Consider the following 20,036-nt stretch of genomic DNA (forward strand, 5'->3'; position numbering starts at 1 on the left):
AGTAACCAGAGTTGCAACAGCCTGTGCCACTGGTTGATAATGTGTAACACAAAAGTCGAGGACACTTAAAATTGAAACTTTGAAGCAAACATGCCGGTAAATGTCTCAAGTGTATGAGCATTGAGGTGTGAAAATCACCCAGCCTCCCACTCACTCACTGTGCTGCGTTGCATACATGTGGTAACGTGATTTACGTGATTTTGCACTAAAACTGCACGGTTTACAATAATTTTGTGGGCGAGGACCACCAGTGCAGCAGCTATGTAAAGCAAGCATCGTAACCATCAAAACTTTTAAAAATTTCCAAAATAGACATTCAGCTATTTATGAATATAATAATGATCATAACTGTGGTTCAAGATCTTACTAAATATTTTTAAAAACCACAGAGTTCAAACACCCAGACATGTTTTTGAAGTCTCCTCTGACACTCAGGTGTGAGGTCAGGCAGTAACGGTCAACAGCTATGTGTTATTTGACGTGTGTGTGTGTGTGTGTGTGTGTGTGTGTCTCCTGGCCTGGCAGGTTCAATCATGAGTTGAAAATTCATGACACATTTTGCACATTATTTTTTATCTTATGTGATATATGAACATGATGATGTAACAAATCAAAATCTAATCTTGTAAATAAAAGATTTTGTTTTGTAAAGTGTTCTGTGTTTTATGATAAATGTGGAAGAAATCTTGCACAAATCCACTACTTACTTCTAAACTGACTGAAAAGAGGAAGTAGTTTTGACCTGATGCACCAAACAGCTGTAATGTGTTGCAGTGACCATCAGATGGCGCCATTTAGTTACTATTTACCCAGCCTGAGTATTGGTTCATAGAGAGTCTTCAGCACGCTGCACAACTGACACCTGCCAGAGCTGGTGGGGAACCGCTGGAGCGCCTCACTCTCTGCAGCTGCACGTTGGTGGCTGCGTGGCGATGACTCAATGAAATACAGCAACAAACTGAGACTGCGAGGCTCCTCCCCTGTACTTGTCCTTTCTGTTTTCAAACATCTGCAGCCGGAAGCAAAAGAAGAGAGGAGCAGCTGCTGGAGCGATGGAAAAGAAGCGAGGATCCTCTCATCAGTACGGTTCACTAGAGCGCACCGAATGGAGGAGAGACACCAACAAACCAGGTTGACACTAGTATTACTACTTGTCAATATAGTAACTAAGACAATGATGCAATTTCTGTAAATGCCCTGCAGCATCAGTGTGAAATCTCAGGTATTACTAAACCTCATGTTCTTGTTACCATACTATTTAAAGTGTCTGATGTCATGAATAGTGAATTCATTGTGACCTCGTTGTGTTTCTACTGTTTACAGTACAACACATAGCAAAAACAAATGGTACAGCTTGTATTGCACGCAGAACATGAATTAGGCACATCAGGGTTCGGCTGGTTCTTTTCAGACACTTTGTTTGTTTGTTAAAATTTATGGAACCAATCAATATATTTGTGTAGTTGTACTGCAGGAAGCAGTTCTGTTGAAAATGTCAAGAATCCACAGGTGTCTGCTCCTCGTGTGTCTGTGTCGCTGTGTAAGACTGCAGTGAGGGTCTATTAGTCAGTGACCTGCAATTCAAATGATGTATAATGAGCCACATGTGGGACTCTGCAGGAAGGATGTTGGCTGCATCACAGCGTGAATATTCAATAGACTGTTAGGTCAGAAGAAACTGAAGTCTTTAGAGATAACAGCAGTGAATGAATTTGATCTTTAACACATCAGAAAATACAGAAAGAATTCCATCACAGTGTCTTCAGGTGTCTTTTTTAATGTGGCCAACAGTCAAAGTCCTAAAGAAATTCAGTTTACCAACATGTAAATCAGGCTGAATAGGAAGATCATGATTTATCCTGTTATAAAAACAAACTTTCAGCCCTATTCTTCCATTTTGTATGCGCTCATCGCTCTACTGCACTAAAGCTGTGTAAATAATCCTCATTTTGAGCAATATGCTTTCTAGATTGTTCTGATACGCTGGTGCTGAAACACCTTCTGTGAAGTGCATGAATGTGATCAGTCAGCTGGAAGGTTAGCAAAGCTGTGAAGAGACTCTGTTAAACCTGCTGTTTTCCCTGTACACTGACAGATTTTACTATTCATTTATTCCTCTCACTCCTTTGTGTTTTCCTTCCCACCTCTTGTCTTCTCCTTCTACTCATTCCTCCTCCTCTCTCCCCTTTACTTCTGCTTCTTGATCTCTGATCTGTCTGTCAATATGCTGTACAGTAGGAGATGTAAAAGAGAGGACTGGAGTCGGAGCAAAGACTGTAAACTGAGCTCCTGATGTAATTCACATCTTCTAGCCACGGGTAAAGAGAGGGGTAGGGTAACGAGCAGATGCGGGGTGAAATGAGGAGACGCAAGAGAGGATGAAAGATGTTAAATGTGAGCAAGTGATAAAGGACAGAAAGCACAAAGGAGGGAACATTTCAGAGAGGTCTAGTGATGAGTCATAGGTGCTCTGTGGAAGAATAACCTGTTCTATAGAGTCTCTGCAGTAGAACATCTTGTTTCTAAGGGTGTAAAATATAAGAAATAACACTTGTAGCATCGCTTTGTATATTTATTATGTGAACATATGATCATTGGTTTTGAGTTTTCAGCCGGGGTACAAGCAGCGATATTGCAACATGCGGCCGCTGGTGGTTGTGATGTTGTATCAGCAGGAGAGCTGCTTTAAGCACGGCATTTCATCTGCTGGAGAGTTTACATGCAATTGCTGCCGAAGTATCGCCCAGCGTCTTGACAGCTGTCATGTAACTACAGTAGTACAGTATCAGTAGAGTGCGCAATTTGATATTTGAAATGAAAGCTGAAACGTTTTGTCTCATGTTCATCTTTTAACGTCAAACCCAAATGTTTTCAGTCTATAGCAAAAATGAAGAAACTGGCGTCACCAGTAAAAAAGCTGGTTCAGCTCCAGCACCCTGTGTGACCCTTCATAAGATAAACTGTATAGATAATGGATGTGTTGCTTTATCTAAGAGGTGATTATGCATTTTCACACAGCGTGATCAAAACAGACTTGTTATTATAATAATTATTATATGTTTATTATATAATAGATTCTGTCTTTATTATGATGAATTAGATAAGATGACTGATAGCACTCTCTGCTCTGTGTTGCAGCAGTGATGCAATTAGCCTCGTTTAGCACAAAGGGATGAAAGCGTTGGGGAACGGCGAGTCTGGCTAACACAAAGTTCAGAAATGAATCAAAACCATTCAAAGCTCTAATGTTACAGTAAAGATCAACACAGGTTCAGAGTCATGTCCATTTGGGTACAGAAATGAGAGGGATTTGAACCTTCTCATCTAAATCTGAACTGAATTCTTAACAAGAAAAATATTTACAACTGAAAAAATGCTAATGTGGTACAAAGAGCTCTTCAGCAGGAAAACCAGGCTTTTTAACAACCTCCCTATAGTCGACATTAAACGTTTATTGAAGTCTACTGTACGACGTGTCACACGCCCACACTTGGTGCAGTAATATGTGATGTATGAGAAGACACTTCTTCATGTACACTTCCTTTTAATCCTATTAACAATTGAATACTTGCTGCAACAGTTCAGTTCTACCTTTCAGGTGTCAAGGTTGTCTTGACGCTACACTGTCATCAGCCAGATTTGTCATAGTAACAGTGCCGAATGTGAAGACATCTCTTTGCACTTCAGTATTCACTTCTGTCTGTTTTACAAAGCAGTTTCCAAACGAAGGTCTCATTCCAGCAATGATAACCATCCCCAGTGATTTCATAAAAGTCTGCTTTAGTACAATAGACTTCCTCTGTATTGTGTGTTTTATAGTGCAAAACATGTCTTCATCACACTTCTGATCCACCTAGCTCTGACTTCCAGAGGTTTAATGTGCCTCGAATAAAGATAGTACATTTTAACAACAGCCTATCGAGGACAGCTGTTGGACTATTCAGTGCAGCACCTGCTCCAAAACTAGTGACGCTGTGTTTAAACACTTCAACATCATTTCATTCTGCACAAATGTGTAAGGACCTTGAGATGGATACATTAGAATAAATGATGGCACTGATTGGAGAGAGCACACATACTGCTGTAAATCGTGGCTGAGATATGTGTAGCAAATACTATCTTTGCTTTATTTTAGATTCAGCGTTTAATTATCTTAAGATAAAAACGGAACTACGAGGAGGTCACGCACCATGGAGTAGATTTGACACAGCATCATGTTTACTGTGCTGTTCACCGAGTCATTGAGAAACATTCAGTACACAATATGTTTATTGCAGAGCTGCTGTGTGTAAAAGGTGATATTCCTGCAGGGATTACTCACTACCACGTCATTGCTCTCTTGCTGTAGTACTGTTTTATGTTGTTCTAATGTATAATTATTTAATGGTTGTTACCTCAAATTATAAAAACTATTATAAACACATAATCACAAAATAAATCATTATTAAATGTGAGCTTAGCGTTTAACTTTTGTTGTGCAACTACCAAGGTAGTTTTTTGCTAATTGGCTCAGTGTTCAGTTAATGTTCTACCATGTTCATATTACTACCTGCATGGTGACTAAAAATATCCTTTTTACTAAAGCAAAAGCAGGTTTGTAGTTCAAGTGAATCCTGAGGTCACACTTAACTGTTTAGATTTACCACTGATTACAACAACAACTACTTGCACAACTGCGTTTGAGGAGTAGTGCCGCTACTGTCGAAGAAATGTGTCCTCAGGAGGTCAGTGGAGATGGAGTCACTGTCTTTCTAAGTCTACACTGGGTAGACAGAGCTGTTGATGGCTATGTGTGTGTGTGTGTGTGTGTGTGTGAGAGAGAGAGAGAGAGAGAGAGAGAGAGAGAGAGAGAGAGAGAGAGAGAGAGAGAGAGTGCAGCCATTTGCCAACGACTAACAGATGTGGGATGTGAGTTTGTCTCTGTCTCTCTGTTTCTGTCGAGTAAGTGTAAATTCCTTTTTTTTATATTTGTTCAACATGTTTGCTTTCTTTTGCAAAATTCAGCCAAACTACAAACTCCCTCTGTTTCTCCTTCTCTCTATTTTCCCACAGAGGATGATGTGGTATCCATGGCAGACTCCACCATCACCGTGGATGACATCGAAGGGGAGCTCTTTAAGATTGAGAGGATCAGGGACGTCCTGGTCAGGAGGGAGTCAGAGCTCAGATATATGTGAGTAGGTTAAAACACCAACACGTTGCTTTCACACATGGCTGCCATCTGCAGCACCTGTGTATTAGATGAACGGAGAAAACAGATGTTCAGTAGTAACACGGATGTGTTCCTTTTTTATAAGCTGAGAGATGATGTGTGCTCATTGCACATGGGAATATAAAAAGTAATACATAAATAAAATAAAAATGATATATAATATTTGAAAACAAAATGTCAATGATTATACCCGAGCCCTTTCTGTGGCAACGTGGATCGTAATAATTGAATAAATAAATAAATGCAGCTGGATCATGTTTGTGCTTTCTGCTTCAGACATACAGGACAATATTTTTAAGCCACAGTGAAAAACAGATGAATGATTCAGTCTGTTTCATCAGTCTGTAAGAGCACACACAACAGAAGCTCCTGGAGAGTTGCATCATACAGTCTTCTCTTAGCAAGCCACTGTTCGTACCAGAACAAACCCCTGTAACAGAAACACACCTCCTAGCAGCTTCACCCTTCCATTACGCAGGCTAATGCATGGATATTTATTCATCTAGTCATCTGAAAGATAAGCTGTAACGCGGCTCAGACAGTTGGGGGGGGGGGGGGGAATGTGAGGAGCGGCGAGTGTGGAGTAGCAAGAAGGAGTCAAGCAAATAAAGTGGAAGAATGACATACTGGAGGAGGGGGAAGAGGAGGAAGCGAGGATGCAGATGGAGAGTCACGATTTGAAGAACTCTTTTTTTTTTTTATCTGCAGTTCACAAACAAGAATCCTCTAGGTGTGTGAGGAAAGCGTATCATTGGTATTCTAGGCCTTACCTGGTAAGAATCTTACATGGGACACAGTGGCGAGGCTCTCTCTCCTATGACACTGATTAATATGTGTAATGTGTGTGTGCGTGCATCTCAGTGTGATAAAGACAGAGTGAAATCTACAGAATCTAGCCCAGAGAGCCCACGGGGATTTCTGCTCACAAAGAGATTGCGTCACCTCGTCTGTGAAGCATCAGATTAATATCAAGCTTTCTCTGCATGGGTTCATTTATTCTACACACTAGAGTTAAGACTTCACTACCTTTTAAAGGAAAATGTGAGTGTTAAACGCAGTCATTTTGTCCCTAGGATGGACGACATTCAACTGTGCAAGGAGATCACTCGTCTGAAGAAGGAGCTACACATGTTAGTGTCCATACCAGGTAGGGGTCAGCAACTTTCCGCTTTTTATCAAAGCAGACAGAAAAGAAAAGCAGATCTTTGTTGACTTTCTGTTGTCGATGTCTTCCTCTTTGTACCATAGATAACGACAAGTCCAATGAGGATCGGCAGAAGGAGGAAGAACTACTGCAGCAGATCCAGAAGCTGGTTGAGACCAGAGATTTCCTGGTGGACGACGTGGAGTTCGAAAGACTCAGGTGCGCTTCTGTGATATCATTACAGCTTGATAGAAAATGGTTGGTTATCTGTCACCGTGCAGAATTTTTAGAAATACAAAAAAAAAATATTGAAATACAGCTCGTGTAAACCCCCCAGATACAGAGACACAGATTCAATATCAGGGAATCATTTTTCATGCACTGATCTGTTTTTTTTTTTTTTTATTTAACAACAAAGCAGATCATCTTTCCCTGACATTCTTATAATAGCTGACTACACTAATAATACCAGTTTGTGGGGCGACACACACACACACACTAATAGCATCAACGCTGGTAAATTTGTGCCTCAGTTCAGTATCATCCATATGTATGTTTCCACTAAGCTGCCCCCACTGCGCTCCATTAAAACACTGGAACGTTTCCCAAGGCACAGAGGTGTGAGACAGCGAACCACGGAGTGCACAGCAGAGAGCTGGTTCAATTAAAGATGTGTCAGCATGCATCACTGAGCACTACAAGAGAACCTGTTAATGGTTGAAAATCTGTTTGCGTCTATTTTGGCATCTCTTGGCCCACTGAGCCTCGGAAGTGATGCTGCTGGCGGCTGATGAGTGCTGTGAGAGGAGAGTGTTTAAATCCGGGCACAGTGCTTCACCACATTTGAAACCAACACTGCACGTTCGCTGATACATTTAGGAGCCTGTTGCAGGAAGCCTTTTATATTTTCTTAATGCTCATTCACTTCTTTCTGGATTATTGACGACTGCTATAGTGGATGTTCACAGGTCCTGTAACTCACCTGTTAACCACCCTCTCCGAACAGTGAGTTAAAACCAGCTATGGTTTCTGAAGCATGGTTTTAGGTGTGATCAGCTCTCCGCTCCAGCTCTCAGATGGTATCAAACACTGTAAGTCTGTGTAAAGCGCACTTTGTGTTTGTGTTGTAAAAAGGCTGAAGGGCTGCTGAGAAGGTGAGAGGCAGTATGCAGGAGAACAACAGCAAGAGAAGAGGATGTGACAGCACTTGAGGCCATCTTGTCCACACTGATTACTGTAGAGATCAGTCTCTTTTTCTTTTTCTTTTTTTTACCTCTGGCTGCTCCGACAGACTTTTTTCTGCTGTTTATTACCATAGTTTTATTTTTATTTTTATAACATACTATCTCACAAAAAGCATTTTTAGACATCTGAACAGAATTTGATATCAATATATTGTATGTCGTATATCTGTAACACATCTTTGTGGTTGTGGCAGTAAGCACTACACGGAAATACTGTACGCCGATGTGCATCTAAGGTTCTTGACAAGGAGAAAAGTAGCTGCCAGGTTTATTGAATTTTTCAATAGTACCTCTCTGAGTAAATCTAATATTTTCTAACAGCCAGATCTGCATTAGGTTTCTTATCAAATATGTGCATGGGGAAGGTGTTTCATCTCTCTACTTTAGTCAAGTCAACCTTCATGCAGTCATAAGAAAAAGAAACTAGGCTGATTTAAAGTGCCCCAGATACCTTTTTGAAATGTAGTAGTTGTAGTACTTTCTAGTATTTGTGAAACAGAGGGAACTCCCTGAACATTTTTTGATAACTCCCGTCGGCATATATTTCGGCCGGCTTTTCTTTTGTGAAAGAAACAAAAGGTTAAATAGAATAAACCATGTGTTTAAAGTATTCACGCACTTTCATGCTTTTTTTTTTTTATTGGTTTTTCTTCATTTCTACAGGGAGAAAGAAGAAGATAAAGAAATGGCAGATTTTCTGAAGTCCAAACTCCCACGAAATATGAAGAAGTCAGGTATTTAAGCCTAAGGACATCTGTATTCTGTGCTTTGTCAAAGTACAGACAAGAGAGAGGAGTTTAGAAGCTGATGTGGAAATGTTTGGTGGTGAATATATCCTGTGTTTTTTCTTGTTCAGTGTTTTTTCCTCCCATGGGCTCTGAAGTATTAAGCCTTATACACCCACGGGTTGGTTCACCGTAAAATTTATATGAGGAGACGACAGGGGCCGCGTTTCCTCACAGTGCGATATTTCTGTTCTCCAGGTGTGCCGACCAGACGGGTGCCATCCAGGGCTCAGCAGACCTCTTCTCCCTTCGCCAAAACAGGCCTGACCCTGCTGAAGGAGTGCTGCGGCTTCACATGCTCCATCATGTAGACCGGGGCCAAAATGGAGGGCCCTTCCGCAGGGGCAGTGATACAGGGGCCACAAACTTAAAATGGCTTCAGGTTCCGCTTTTCACTCCAGGAGAGACTTTGAAACATGGACAGAACAGCACAAGATAGAGAGCACAGGATATTGCAAAGATGCTGTGTTGTGATTTTCAGTCCCAAGAATCCCGTTTGTTTCATGTTGGATCCGTTTGCTTCTTTCTCATTTTCTATCTGTGTCTCAAATCCCAGTCCTGTCTTGAATTCTACTCCCCCTAAGCTCCCAAAAAAATGCAACCCAGCATACTGCATTTATTTCTTTTTTTCAGGTGAATGCGACACTGTCTGATAGATCTAAACAAACACAAATCGGGCATATAGAGTGGCCTATTGTCATGTCTTTGTTTTGAAGTGATGTAAAGTTTTGGAAGAGTCAGCAGGTCAGTCCAGACACACTACTGGAACTTTGTAATTAGCACTAAGGAGATAACACTAATGACACTGACATTAATCAGGAGCCGTGCTAGGATGAAGTTTCCTCTGACTTGAATCCAGACCTAAATGAATATGACCTTTTAAAAAACGGTGGTTTGTGACGATAGAACCCTCTGCTTCAGTATTTTAATTGATAAGTGTTCAACAAATAGTGGTGTGGCGACAATTTGATGGCAGAAGGGGAACACAGTGACTTCCATGCCATCTACATGCATACCAAGGTCCCATCACATGTAAACTACTTTCACTTTATTGAGCCTTCCTGAGTTCTGCATCAGCCATATGCATGTTTTCACAATGATATGCTTCAGTACTCAACTGACAGCACAGACCACTAGACTAAATATAGTTATAGTCAACTCCAGTGTTTTGAGTGGTTTTGAGTACTTGATGTTTTGTATTGATCTACTCAGAGAAAACTCTTGAGCCCACTTCCACTATATATAAACATTATGTATTACCACTCACATGACATCTTTTTAATCTTTATTATCTTTTTTTTTCTCCTCATTCCTATAGAAAGTATCAGTGAGGCTCCATTGGCTCAATGGCCAATGGATCATATGTCCAGGATGTGGGGCACAGTGGCCAATCAAACTACGAAGCACATCTCTGTGTTGCCAAGAAGAATAGTCACCATAGCAACCTTGTATACCCCATATCTTTACAATGAGGCAACGAGAAAGGTTGGACTGATCGGAGAGGTGAGACAAAAACAAATACCTGAGTTCTATCATGGATACCTAATGAAAGGCAAACTGAATAACAGCCTTTTTAGCGAGGGATAGTTCGGATTCTCTGGGTGAATAATGTCACCTATTTATGACGCAGCCTCTGAATCCTTTTCACACCTTTCTAGATGAAAACTGCTTGGATGTCTAGCAAAAACGAGGCTATAATTCTCAGTTTAAACTCCCAGTTTGATTTGAATGCATCATATGCAGTTGTTTATGATTTATTCCCAGTGGGTCCAATGGGTAACAGGGACACAGCTGTCTCTTTTCTTCAATCAGTGGATCTTTTGATATTCAGTCCCAAAACTGCCACAGAGGATTCGGGTCATGGATCCCCCAGCGACCACGTCTTGTGCTGTCATTAAAGGTTCACAGGGGGATTAGATGTGTGCTATTAAGGGCAAAATAGATGAAAAATAATTAGTAACACAAAAATTAATGACTGTATCGTCATGTTTGTTCCCACAGTTGAACTGCAACCGTAGCTCTCTGATCTGAAGAAGACCTCCAACTAATCAGTCCTTATTTTCATGTGTGGAGAGTGTGTGTTGCTGTTATTTCAGTTTTCATTTTTCGACATCGAACCAGCTGTTCGGATAAGCTGGAGGGTGTGTTACATCCCCTGGCTGTGCTCCGCATGAGTCAAGTGAGGCTTCAAGAACAGACGCTCGGAGATGTGGAGGAGTCCACGAAGCCTCTTAGGAGAGATACTCTCGCAGGGGAGCGAGTCTGGGAGAGGAAATGTTACTAGAAGAGAAGCTGAAGTAGTCAAACACAGGGGAGAGGAAGAAAAAGAGAGAAAGTGAGTGGGAGGGCACAGAGTTCAGAGAGAGTCTAATCTTCAGTGTGACTCATCTTTAGTGGAAACACTGTGAGTTCCCACAAGGGCAGCACTTAGTGTAAAGGGCAACGCCACACCTGTACACACTCTGCACGATTCTTTGTGCAGAAGGATAAATAGTGTAAATCCTCGTTCGTTTGTACATATGTGGGAGAAATATATGAGGAAGAAAATGCGCGCGTATGTGTGCAGTGTATGTACTTGTGCTTGTATGCGTTCAGACGAACACGAGGGTGATAACAAGCGGTACAGTAGCTGTCACTGCTTTGTTACTATGGTTACTGTGACTTGATGGTATACTCTTACTTCTTTTCCAGTTGGTTGTGCCCGACTCTAATAAACTCTAATTGCAAGGCTGCGTGTGTTGTAAAAGTACTTGGTGGTGACTGAAAGGACCTGTTTTTTTTATAAGAATTAGGCTGCAAATTCTGAGTTGTTCTCAGTTAAACCTATAAATTAACCGTCACATCTTGAGATTCAGTCTGGTAATTATGCAGACCAGTCAAATTTACAGGCGTTACAAGTTTCTGACCTTAGTTCCAGTTTCTTAGGAAGTGAGACTTTTGCAAATTGAACAGTTCCACTGAAGCATACGAAATACTTCTTGTTTTTAAAGTGAAGGTTTGCACGAATTTTCATTCACCGTCAAGCATGCATTTGTGTAGTATCTGTCTATAGCTATGTTAAGACGCCTCCTATTTTAAGAAATAGTTAAAAAACAATGTGCTTTCTCGGTTGACAAGGAACATCAGGTGTGTCTATGGAGCTACAGCAGGGAAGTGATTAGCTTAGCTTAACACAAAGACCGGATGAAAGTGAACAGTTTAATAGACAGTTAAGGGAATTATCAGATTTATTCTCAAATCTGAGTAAAATAAATTACTTCACTCTTTTTCTTTCTTATTTCCTGGATAACCTATGCAAGATTTGCCTCAACACTTGCAGACATGCTCATAGCATGCACAGTGCAAACTGTTCATTAGCGGTTTTGTGTTTTAAAAAAAGAGTTTTGGCTGCTCAAATTAAAAAAAATAATCGAAAAGATTTTTCTATTTAAGGTCTCAGACATGAATTTGAAATTTGAAAGTAGGCATAAGTGACCTCGGGTTCTATTTTATCTGTGATGTCGAGTTTGACACTCACTCTCTGTTACTGCATGTGGGTCTTGTAGTGTTTAAAAAACATTATTTTCTAACTGGATGTAGTGGGTGGAAGCTGTGTCAAAGCTTCCCTTTTGTCACCTGCTTTGTTCAAATTGTGTGTTGATGGATGTGGTCAGAATATCTGTGTGACTTTGCACGAATAAGCGGAGGAGTAACACTGAGTGGGAAAATTATTATCATTCTCACCACTAGTTGCAGACCACAAGCACAAAATATACAGAAACCATAAAGTGAACATATGTATATGATCACAATAACCACATTATGAAAATAGTCCTTCTTGGAAATAGGTCAACATTCATCTAGCCACTGTAGATTTTACACATACCCTCTGTAAGAGAGAGATGTGGTGCAGCAGAATGCAGCATTTAAATCAAGGAGTAAACAGAGTGAATATAACACGCTAAATAATAATGCTGGAAAACGGTAGAACAGATTCGCAGAAAGGTGTCCTAAGGCAGAAATGTCCACTTTAAAAGCTGCAAAACAGTGAAGAGGAGGCCTTTTGAAGGAGCGTTAGATTGCTCCTAAGAGGAAAAATTCTTATATTTTTCGTAAAAGGCTCTGAAGCACTTACTGGAAAAGTTCTTTAATCCCAGCAGGACCAGGACTGTGTGTCCTGGCTAATTAACAATCCACTGACATCTCAGCGCTGCAGATGCCAGCTGCTGGCGTGCGGGCAGCTGAAGCCTGCAAGCTTTCTGCTCTTTCATATTCAGAACCATGTTTTGTACAATTGATAATGATTATGATGACACCAATTATATGTCTCTTGCTACCTGTTGTCAGTCTCTGTCAAATTGTTCTATTTCAGATAGAAAAACCCGCTTCCTACTGTTTCTCATTCACGTCTGGTCTCATCTCTCCTCAGTCCAGGGGTTTCTAAATGACAGCTAACGCTCTTCATCACAGTCACCGGTAATGAGAGTGTGGGCAGTTCTAGCGGCTTTACTTGGAAGGTTGCCATGTTTCATTAACTCTCTCCTAAATTCACCAATGCATGAAACAAAACTGATTTTCTTACTTGTAAAGTAAAAAAAAAAAAAAAAGGCAACCCTGACTCATGCACCAGTCAGTCCTCCCTCCTCTCCGTCTCTCTCTGCTTCCAATCCATATTTCACCCTCCCTATCTCCTCAAAAACACCCAGAGCATCTCTGACCAATAATCAAATCATTATGATGCAGCAGGTTGCCAGGTCTAGAGTCTGCCTCCCTGCTTATCTCCTTCTCATTATGTCAGCAGCACCATAATGGAAATGCCGCTTGGCTCACTAAAATGGAGAAGCAAGTAGCAATAAAGAGAGTGAATATATGAGTATCTGTGGGTCTGTCTGAGTTTTTTTTTTTTTCTTTCTTTCTTAAGGATGGGCAGGTATGACCAGTAAACTCTCATCTGAAGAAACCTCACTTATTTGCTCTTGCTCGCTTTTTAAAGATTGAGATAATTAAAGATAAATAATCTAAATATAAATAAGTTAATAAAGATAAATAAATTAAGATTTCGATATTTTTGGTGTTACTTTTCTCCTTTTCTATGCAGCTCTTATTCATTCACCCTGTTCTTCTCTATATGAAAATTCAAGAGCTGATGTCCTGGTTTTGGCCTTTTTATAATTGGCTCCTGAAAGATATGAATGTTATTTTGTTTTGAGACGCATTGCAGGTCTTTGGATGCATGCCAAAAATATAACAGGGGGGTTGTTTCAGACAGGTTATAAATGAACCAAATTAAAATGTAATGTTGTAAATGAGAAGCTACGACCCGAATGTTCATTGAACAGCGGAGCAGGGCTGAAGAACAGCATAAGATTTGTAGATGTCTCTTTGAGCTCCACATCCTCCTAAAGTTACAAATGTTGCTCTTCAGTCCAGAAGAAATGTCTTAATATTTTTCACACTGAACAGTTTATTTAATTATCAATTATAAAACAGCACAAATGACAAAAAGTCATATTTACTCAAAGTCAAGGACACATCAAGGATGTGCTAGCAGTTGTATGCAGTAATTAACTACTAAGCTTAGAAGAAAGTAATACAACATCAGACACTAGGAAGCTTCTCAGAAAACATCTCTTCTCTACACACACTGTATTCTTCTTCTTCCTACACACTCACAATAACAATAATAATTTCAAATATAAAAAAAAGAAGAAGCTAGGACACAATATTGTAAAGCAGCTCTCACATTCAGGTTTTCCCAATTCTCGAAACACTCTCTGTACACCTGAATGTGGAAAAAGTACAAAACATGGACCAGCAAAGAAAATGAAAACACTAATGTAGACACTATAATGTTTATTAATTCTCAGTCTTTCAGTCTCTTGGACCTTCATCAGGAAATATAATAGTATAACAGACATAGAAGTAAAATGTACAACAAACAAGGGCAGACATAAATAAACAGTCTTAATATATTAAAACAATTAGGGTTAATTAGGTTTGTAAGTTATAATCAAAACTGAAATTAGTCAATTTAGGCAAACTGTAATTGCCATTTGCTCATATCCTGGTGTATGAGGGATAATAATAATAATAATAATAATAATAATAATAATAATAATAATAATAATAATAATAATAATAATAATAATAATAATAATATTAATGGTTTTGCATTTCCACTACCACTAACTTTCCTCTGAAGCCTATAAAACGGACATTGGATGAGTCTACACTTCAGAGCCTCACACATGGATGTGGTCCTCCCTCTTCAGGATCACTCCACAGCAGAGCAGACCTCTGGCTTCATCGTGTGGCCACTTTCAGCAAGTGCAACAACGAGAGCAAAGCGGTGCCTCCGCCTCACCAGCTCTCTGATCCTCTGCCAAGTTGTGTTACACGTCAGTGTTGAACCTGTACGGCTGAGTGGACGTGTACGGTCCGCGTCAAGCGGTTTCCCGGATGCTCCAAACAGAAACATGGAACGAGTAGTGGTGGAAGTGCCGATCAACAACGGTGAGATACAACAGCACCTCCACGTCCAACAAGCCTTCGACACTGTATTAACATCTCCTACGAGGCGTTTAGTGCCCCTCTCGATCCGTGCGCAAATGCCCCTCCTGCTCTGACGCATGCGTTTCGCCATTAAACGCGCTGTGGCGCGTTTGGGGGCTGTCACTGGTCTCGTTTCTCTTAATTCCTGGAGCTGCAGGCTACGGGCTACTTGCACTTGTGCACAGTGGAGGACACTAGTGACAACGCTGCTGCCATCTGTCCAACTGCAGCTCTGCATGTGACAGACTGCTGTCATGTAACCATAAGTGACAACGTGTAATAAGTGTTCAACAATAGTAATAATAATAATAATAATCAACTAAAAGTTCTCTTGAAAGTATCTACAGCTATATAACATGATAAGTTCAGTGCTACTTGTAGTTTTTTCCTGGTGACACTGGGTTCAGTATATTCTTATATGTATCATAAAGTTTTTTTTATTTCATTTTATTCTAGTTTTCCTCTGTTTTGTTACCAACTCCAGGTTTTTCCATTGCCGGCCCGTCCACAACCCCACGGAAACGACAGGTGCGTTTTTCAGCGAGGCATGACATCATCCTTTTGCGAGAGGTCATCTCCCAGAACCCCTTCGCCTCCAAAGAGCCAGGTCAGTCCTTTTTTGATTTTCTACCTTTATGTAAAACATCAGTAGAGTTTTAAGATATCTTTGTAAAGTTGTTCAGTAAATCGTGCAATGAGGAAATCCATGAGAGGCAGAGAGAACACAGCATGATGTGTTTTGAGTCACAGCCTTACGCTATCATTAGAGACATGTAATCAATGAGCTAACTGGACATAAACTTCGTGTCCTAAATACTGCATCGACATGTGGGTGAACGCGTGGAACTTTTTCAGGACGTATCTGGGCACGTGTGGGAGAGATCATCACAGCAGCGCTCCAAGATGAAAACTTCGAGGTGGACGCCAGGAGGTGTAGAGAGAGGACCATGCTGCTGCTAGATTACTACAAGAAACAAGACTTCCCCAGTCTGCGCAGGTTGGTTCTGTCAACAGGAGCCATATTTCAGGAGAATGTGAAAGTAAACAGCCCTATATCGGGAGTGATATCGCTGAACTGGATGTGTGTTCTTGTCCCTATCAAACGCAAACATGCATTTGAAGCTTGTTGTGTACCCAGGTTTGGAACAGAGAGGTTGTACGCCCAAAAAGAGGATCTGCTCCATGAGGTTTTGGAGCTTGAGGCTGAGAAAGGACTCCTGGCCAGCAGTGAAGGCGCAAAGTATCAGGTGGGTGTCAGCGGTCTTGTGGGGGGAGCAGGTAAACTGTATGTCAGAACACCAGCATAAGAAGCTTTTTTTGAATGCCCTTGATTTGGTTTACAGAGACAGGTCCATCATATAAATCACAGCTTCCATTGGCCTAAGATTATATTGGTTTGTATGACACCTCACTGCTGAACTTATTATTTGAGAAGAGATATATAAGACAGTATGTTTTAAGCTTACTTTGGAAAATGTGCTGCATGCTCTGTTATTAGGTTCAATAAAGTCATTAAACCTAGAATCTCCACAACATGTTGTCATGTGGTAGCCACTTCACTGGTACTGAAACTGACCAGAGAAATATGAAAGCAGATTATGTTCACTGTAACTTAACCACTTCTCTTCTCTTCCTCTTGGTGGCATTTCACGACAAGCAAACCTGCATTCCAAGTCTGATTAGTGTTTAAACATAGTATTTCACTGCAGTTACTACTCATACTATTGGAATTGTTTTTATTACAGTAACTCCTGCTACTACTATTTTTAACATCTGCTGTTACTACATCTACTCATAATTCTTTTTCTTTGATCTTCCTGTCAGTGAAGTAATTTTGTCCGTATGTTTTCAAGGACGATGAGGTGCGAAAGCGAACCATAGAAGATATACCTCTACCAGAACAAGACAAACCTAACATCTCTATTACACAAACATCTACTGCAGGTAAAACAGATCCAACATTAACAAGTACCCGGTGACGTAATGTACTGTGGGGGTAGTAGAAAACGGTAGCAGGATTAGAAGGTGTAAGACACATTTGAGTCCACTGATGTGTTTAGCAGTGAAAACATCAATCATCAATCACTTTTATCCACTCTGTAGCACCAGGTTACAGTCACAGTGATGGCAGCGTGTTAACCTTAAACTGATGCCAATTTGTTGATCATGTGATTTGGCATGTTTGTGTGATAAAAATCCCCATCCTGTCATGTTGGTGTGAGAACCACAGTTAAAGTAGTTAATTTTCATTTATCATTCACCCATTTTCTTAAGTACAAAACAACTGGACACTGTAGAATTGAAATATCACAGCAGGAGTTTGGTCCTTTATGGAGAACAGACACTATCATCAGCCTGGATTCATTAACAGTTACGTGCACTTTCAGGTTTACAGCGGTGCGTGTCCCACTTTAAATACAGATTTTGGTGGAGCACAATTTCAAACCTTCGATTTGAACCCTCAGTTTTAAGTTTTTGCCCTTCAGTAAATAACACCTGACAGCTTCAGGTGCATTACTCTGCAGCACCCTTTGGGAATATGTGCATTTTAACATCATTACTGTCACAGCAGAACCAGAAGACGACCGTGAGGACATGGTTGAGCTGCCAGCGGCACCCACGGCCAAACGGCCCTGCCAGTGCTGCTGCCAGACCTACTCTGAAATTCTCAGCTTCCTGGAGAAACGCTCAGAGGCAGAGCAACGGCTGCGAGAGGAGGAGCTTGCCCTGCGCCGAGAGGAACTGGAGATTCAGAGAAGTATGAATATATCAGAGCAACGTAGAACCCTGTGTAAAAATCAGCATCTCAGCTTTAATATAGCTTTACTTTTTAGAGCCACAATCACAAATGCAAATGTTCATACATTATGTATAACACAACAAGCATTTGTCAATGATGCTACAAAGTTGTGAGAACATTGTCTTTCTACTGATGTACAGGTAGGTACATGTAGACACAAACACATCTTTATCTTCACATATGCATGCATACAATTATGAACTGAAATCAATTAGACTCATCTTGAAATGAAGAAGATATTAATCACATGCTTACTGTCATACTGTCACCATCCTCAGTGGGAATTTAAAAAGTTGTTTTTTGTTTTGTTTTTTATTTTCAGGTAAGATAGCTCTGGAGAGGGAACGTCTAGGAGCTGAGAGAAAAGAGAGAGAGAGGAGATTTGAACTGGAGAGTCAGGAGAGGCAGGTGATCCTGGACCTGCTGAAGGAGAAGGTGCTGAAAGGCTGATAGAGAAGGCAGCATCACCTGCATTTTATTGCTACAAAAGGTGGACGCGTGAGATATGGGAAAAAGACAATCAGCTGCATTTTTACTGCTGAAAAGAGGAAGGAAAATAAGGAAACAGAAGTGAAAAGATCAATATTGTTGGTTGTTACATACATTTTATTGACTTGATAAAACAACCAAACAAAAGAGATGAACAATGCATTTAAATCTCAATCCCAAGTGCAGACTATTCAGTTGCCTGCTCACCTGTACACTACAATGCTATATAATACAGCAACAGTGCCATGAATCTTTGAAAGTCAGAATTTATCAGTTTTTTTTATCATAAAAATAATAATTATACTATATATTTATTACGGAGGTCATAGTGGGTGGTGAAGTTGCACTGGATTACATTATATTAGGTATTAAGTGTTTCTAATGGTTTCACTACCCTAAATAGAGGGGCAAAGCTACTGTATTAGATTGAATTAGTATGTGTACACATAGCCAACCAAGTTAGATCCCAGTAGACATACATTGGCAAGTAGCCAAGTATGTGAACCTTTTGGAATTTCATGGTTTTGTGCATTATAAAATGTGATCTGATCCTCATCTAAGTCAAGAGTATTAACAAATAGAATGTGCCTAAAGTAATAACACACACAAATCAAAATCTGATCATTCATGTCTTTATTAAGAACAACCATAAAAACCTCACATGCCCATGAACCCCTTTTACTGTCGTTAATGTCAGGTGTCAGGTGTTAGCATAAGAAAATTAGTTTGTAAGTGTGGACTAGAGCTACTACGACTGACAAAAACCTTTTTGAGTTTGCTCCACACAAGATGAATATGCTTATGTGAGCCATGCTAAAAGGAGCTTTCAGAGGATCTACGATCAGCTGAAAAGGGTTACAAGGTGCTTACTAAAAAGAACATTGCTGCACGCCTGAAATTTGCCAAAGGGCACATTGACACTGCTCAGTGATATTGGTAAAATGCTTTGTGGACAGATGAAACTATATAAAATTATTTGAAAACAGCACACAGCATTTGGTGTTGAAAGGTCACAGCATATCATCATGAAAACATCATCCCAATCCCAAAGTATAGTGAAGGAAACATCATGATTTGGGCCTGCTTTGATGCATCAGGACCTGACCAGCTTGCAGTGATTTAGAGGAAGGTTGTTTAAAAGAAGATTCTTTAAAATAATTTGAGAATGTGTGTTCGTCAGCTGAAACTATGTAGATGTTAAATGATGCTACAGGACAATGAACCAAAATACACAACAGAGTAGGTTAAAGAAAAACAAAATCCACCTTTTGGAGTGGCCAATTCAGAACCCAGATCTCAACCCAGCAGAGATGCTATAGATGCTATGGAACTTGAAGAGAGCCACATACTTGTGTTATCCACAAGATGGCAGTGCAAAACACACTGTAATAGTTGTCCAGTACACAGTGGATAAAAAAGTTAGTTCAAGTTACAGTGTTACTAGTCTAGTAATTAATTCTATTGTGTTGAAAAAAGCATGATAAGCTGAGTTTGTGTGTTTTATTCTGATCACCAGCAACTTTAACTTTCAACTGTGTGACGATTCATGACTCCTGTTGAATATTTTCCCCACTGGAGCCCTACAGAACTTTTAGCTCTGTATTTTCTCATATCACCGTTAATCCCTCGAAGCTTTATATGATGTTTTATGATAGAACAGAGACAATAGTATCTGGAAGCTCCAAGAAAGGTCCTTGTTACCAAAACACCAGTGATGGAAAACAAGTACATGTACACAGCTGTGTACATAAACATGCACATAACTCATTGCGCTTTGTCTCCTACTTTATTTATTTGAAAATTAAAGCTTTTCAGATTTTATACAAAACAT

The 20,036-nt window shown here is 40.2% G+C and overlaps 2 protein-coding genes across 2 annotated transcripts; both read left to right on the forward strand.

Annotated features, from left to right (window-relative positions):
- Positions 1 to 1,014: 1,014 nt before the first annotated feature.
- Positions 1,015 to 11,246, forward strand: LOC113161423 (bMERB domain-containing protein 1-like). Its single transcript, XM_026358999.1, has 6 exons — positions 1,015 to 1,131; positions 5,053 to 5,173; positions 6,286 to 6,359; positions 6,461 to 6,575; positions 8,264 to 8,334; positions 8,584 to 11,246. Exons 1-6 carry the CDS (start codon positions 1,053 to 1,055, stop codon positions 8,694 to 8,696), a joined length of 573 nt encoding a protein of 190 aa, XP_026214784.1. The 5' UTR covers positions 1,015 to 1,052; the 3' UTR covers positions 8,697 to 11,246.
- Positions 11,247 to 14,658: 3,412 nt separating this feature from the next.
- Positions 14,659 to 18,694, forward strand: si:dkey-45d16.4. The gene is made up of 7 exons (XM_026360376.1): positions 14,659 to 14,877; positions 15,401 to 15,523; positions 15,772 to 15,913; positions 16,055 to 16,163; positions 16,770 to 16,860; positions 17,486 to 17,674; positions 18,039 to 18,694. Exons 1-7 carry the CDS (start codon positions 14,841 to 14,843, stop codon positions 18,164 to 18,166), a joined length of 819 nt encoding a protein of 272 aa, XP_026216161.1. The 5' UTR covers positions 14,659 to 14,840; the 3' UTR covers positions 18,167 to 18,694.
- The last annotated feature ends 1,342 nt before the right edge of the window (positions 18,695 to 20,036 follow it).

This window comes from Anabas testudineus, chromosome 1, assembly GCF_900324465.2.
Source record: "Anabas testudineus chromosome 1, fAnaTes1.2, whole genome shotgun sequence".
Lineage (NCBI taxonomy): Eukaryota > Metazoa > Chordata > Actinopteri > Anabantiformes > Anabantidae > Anabas > Anabas testudineus.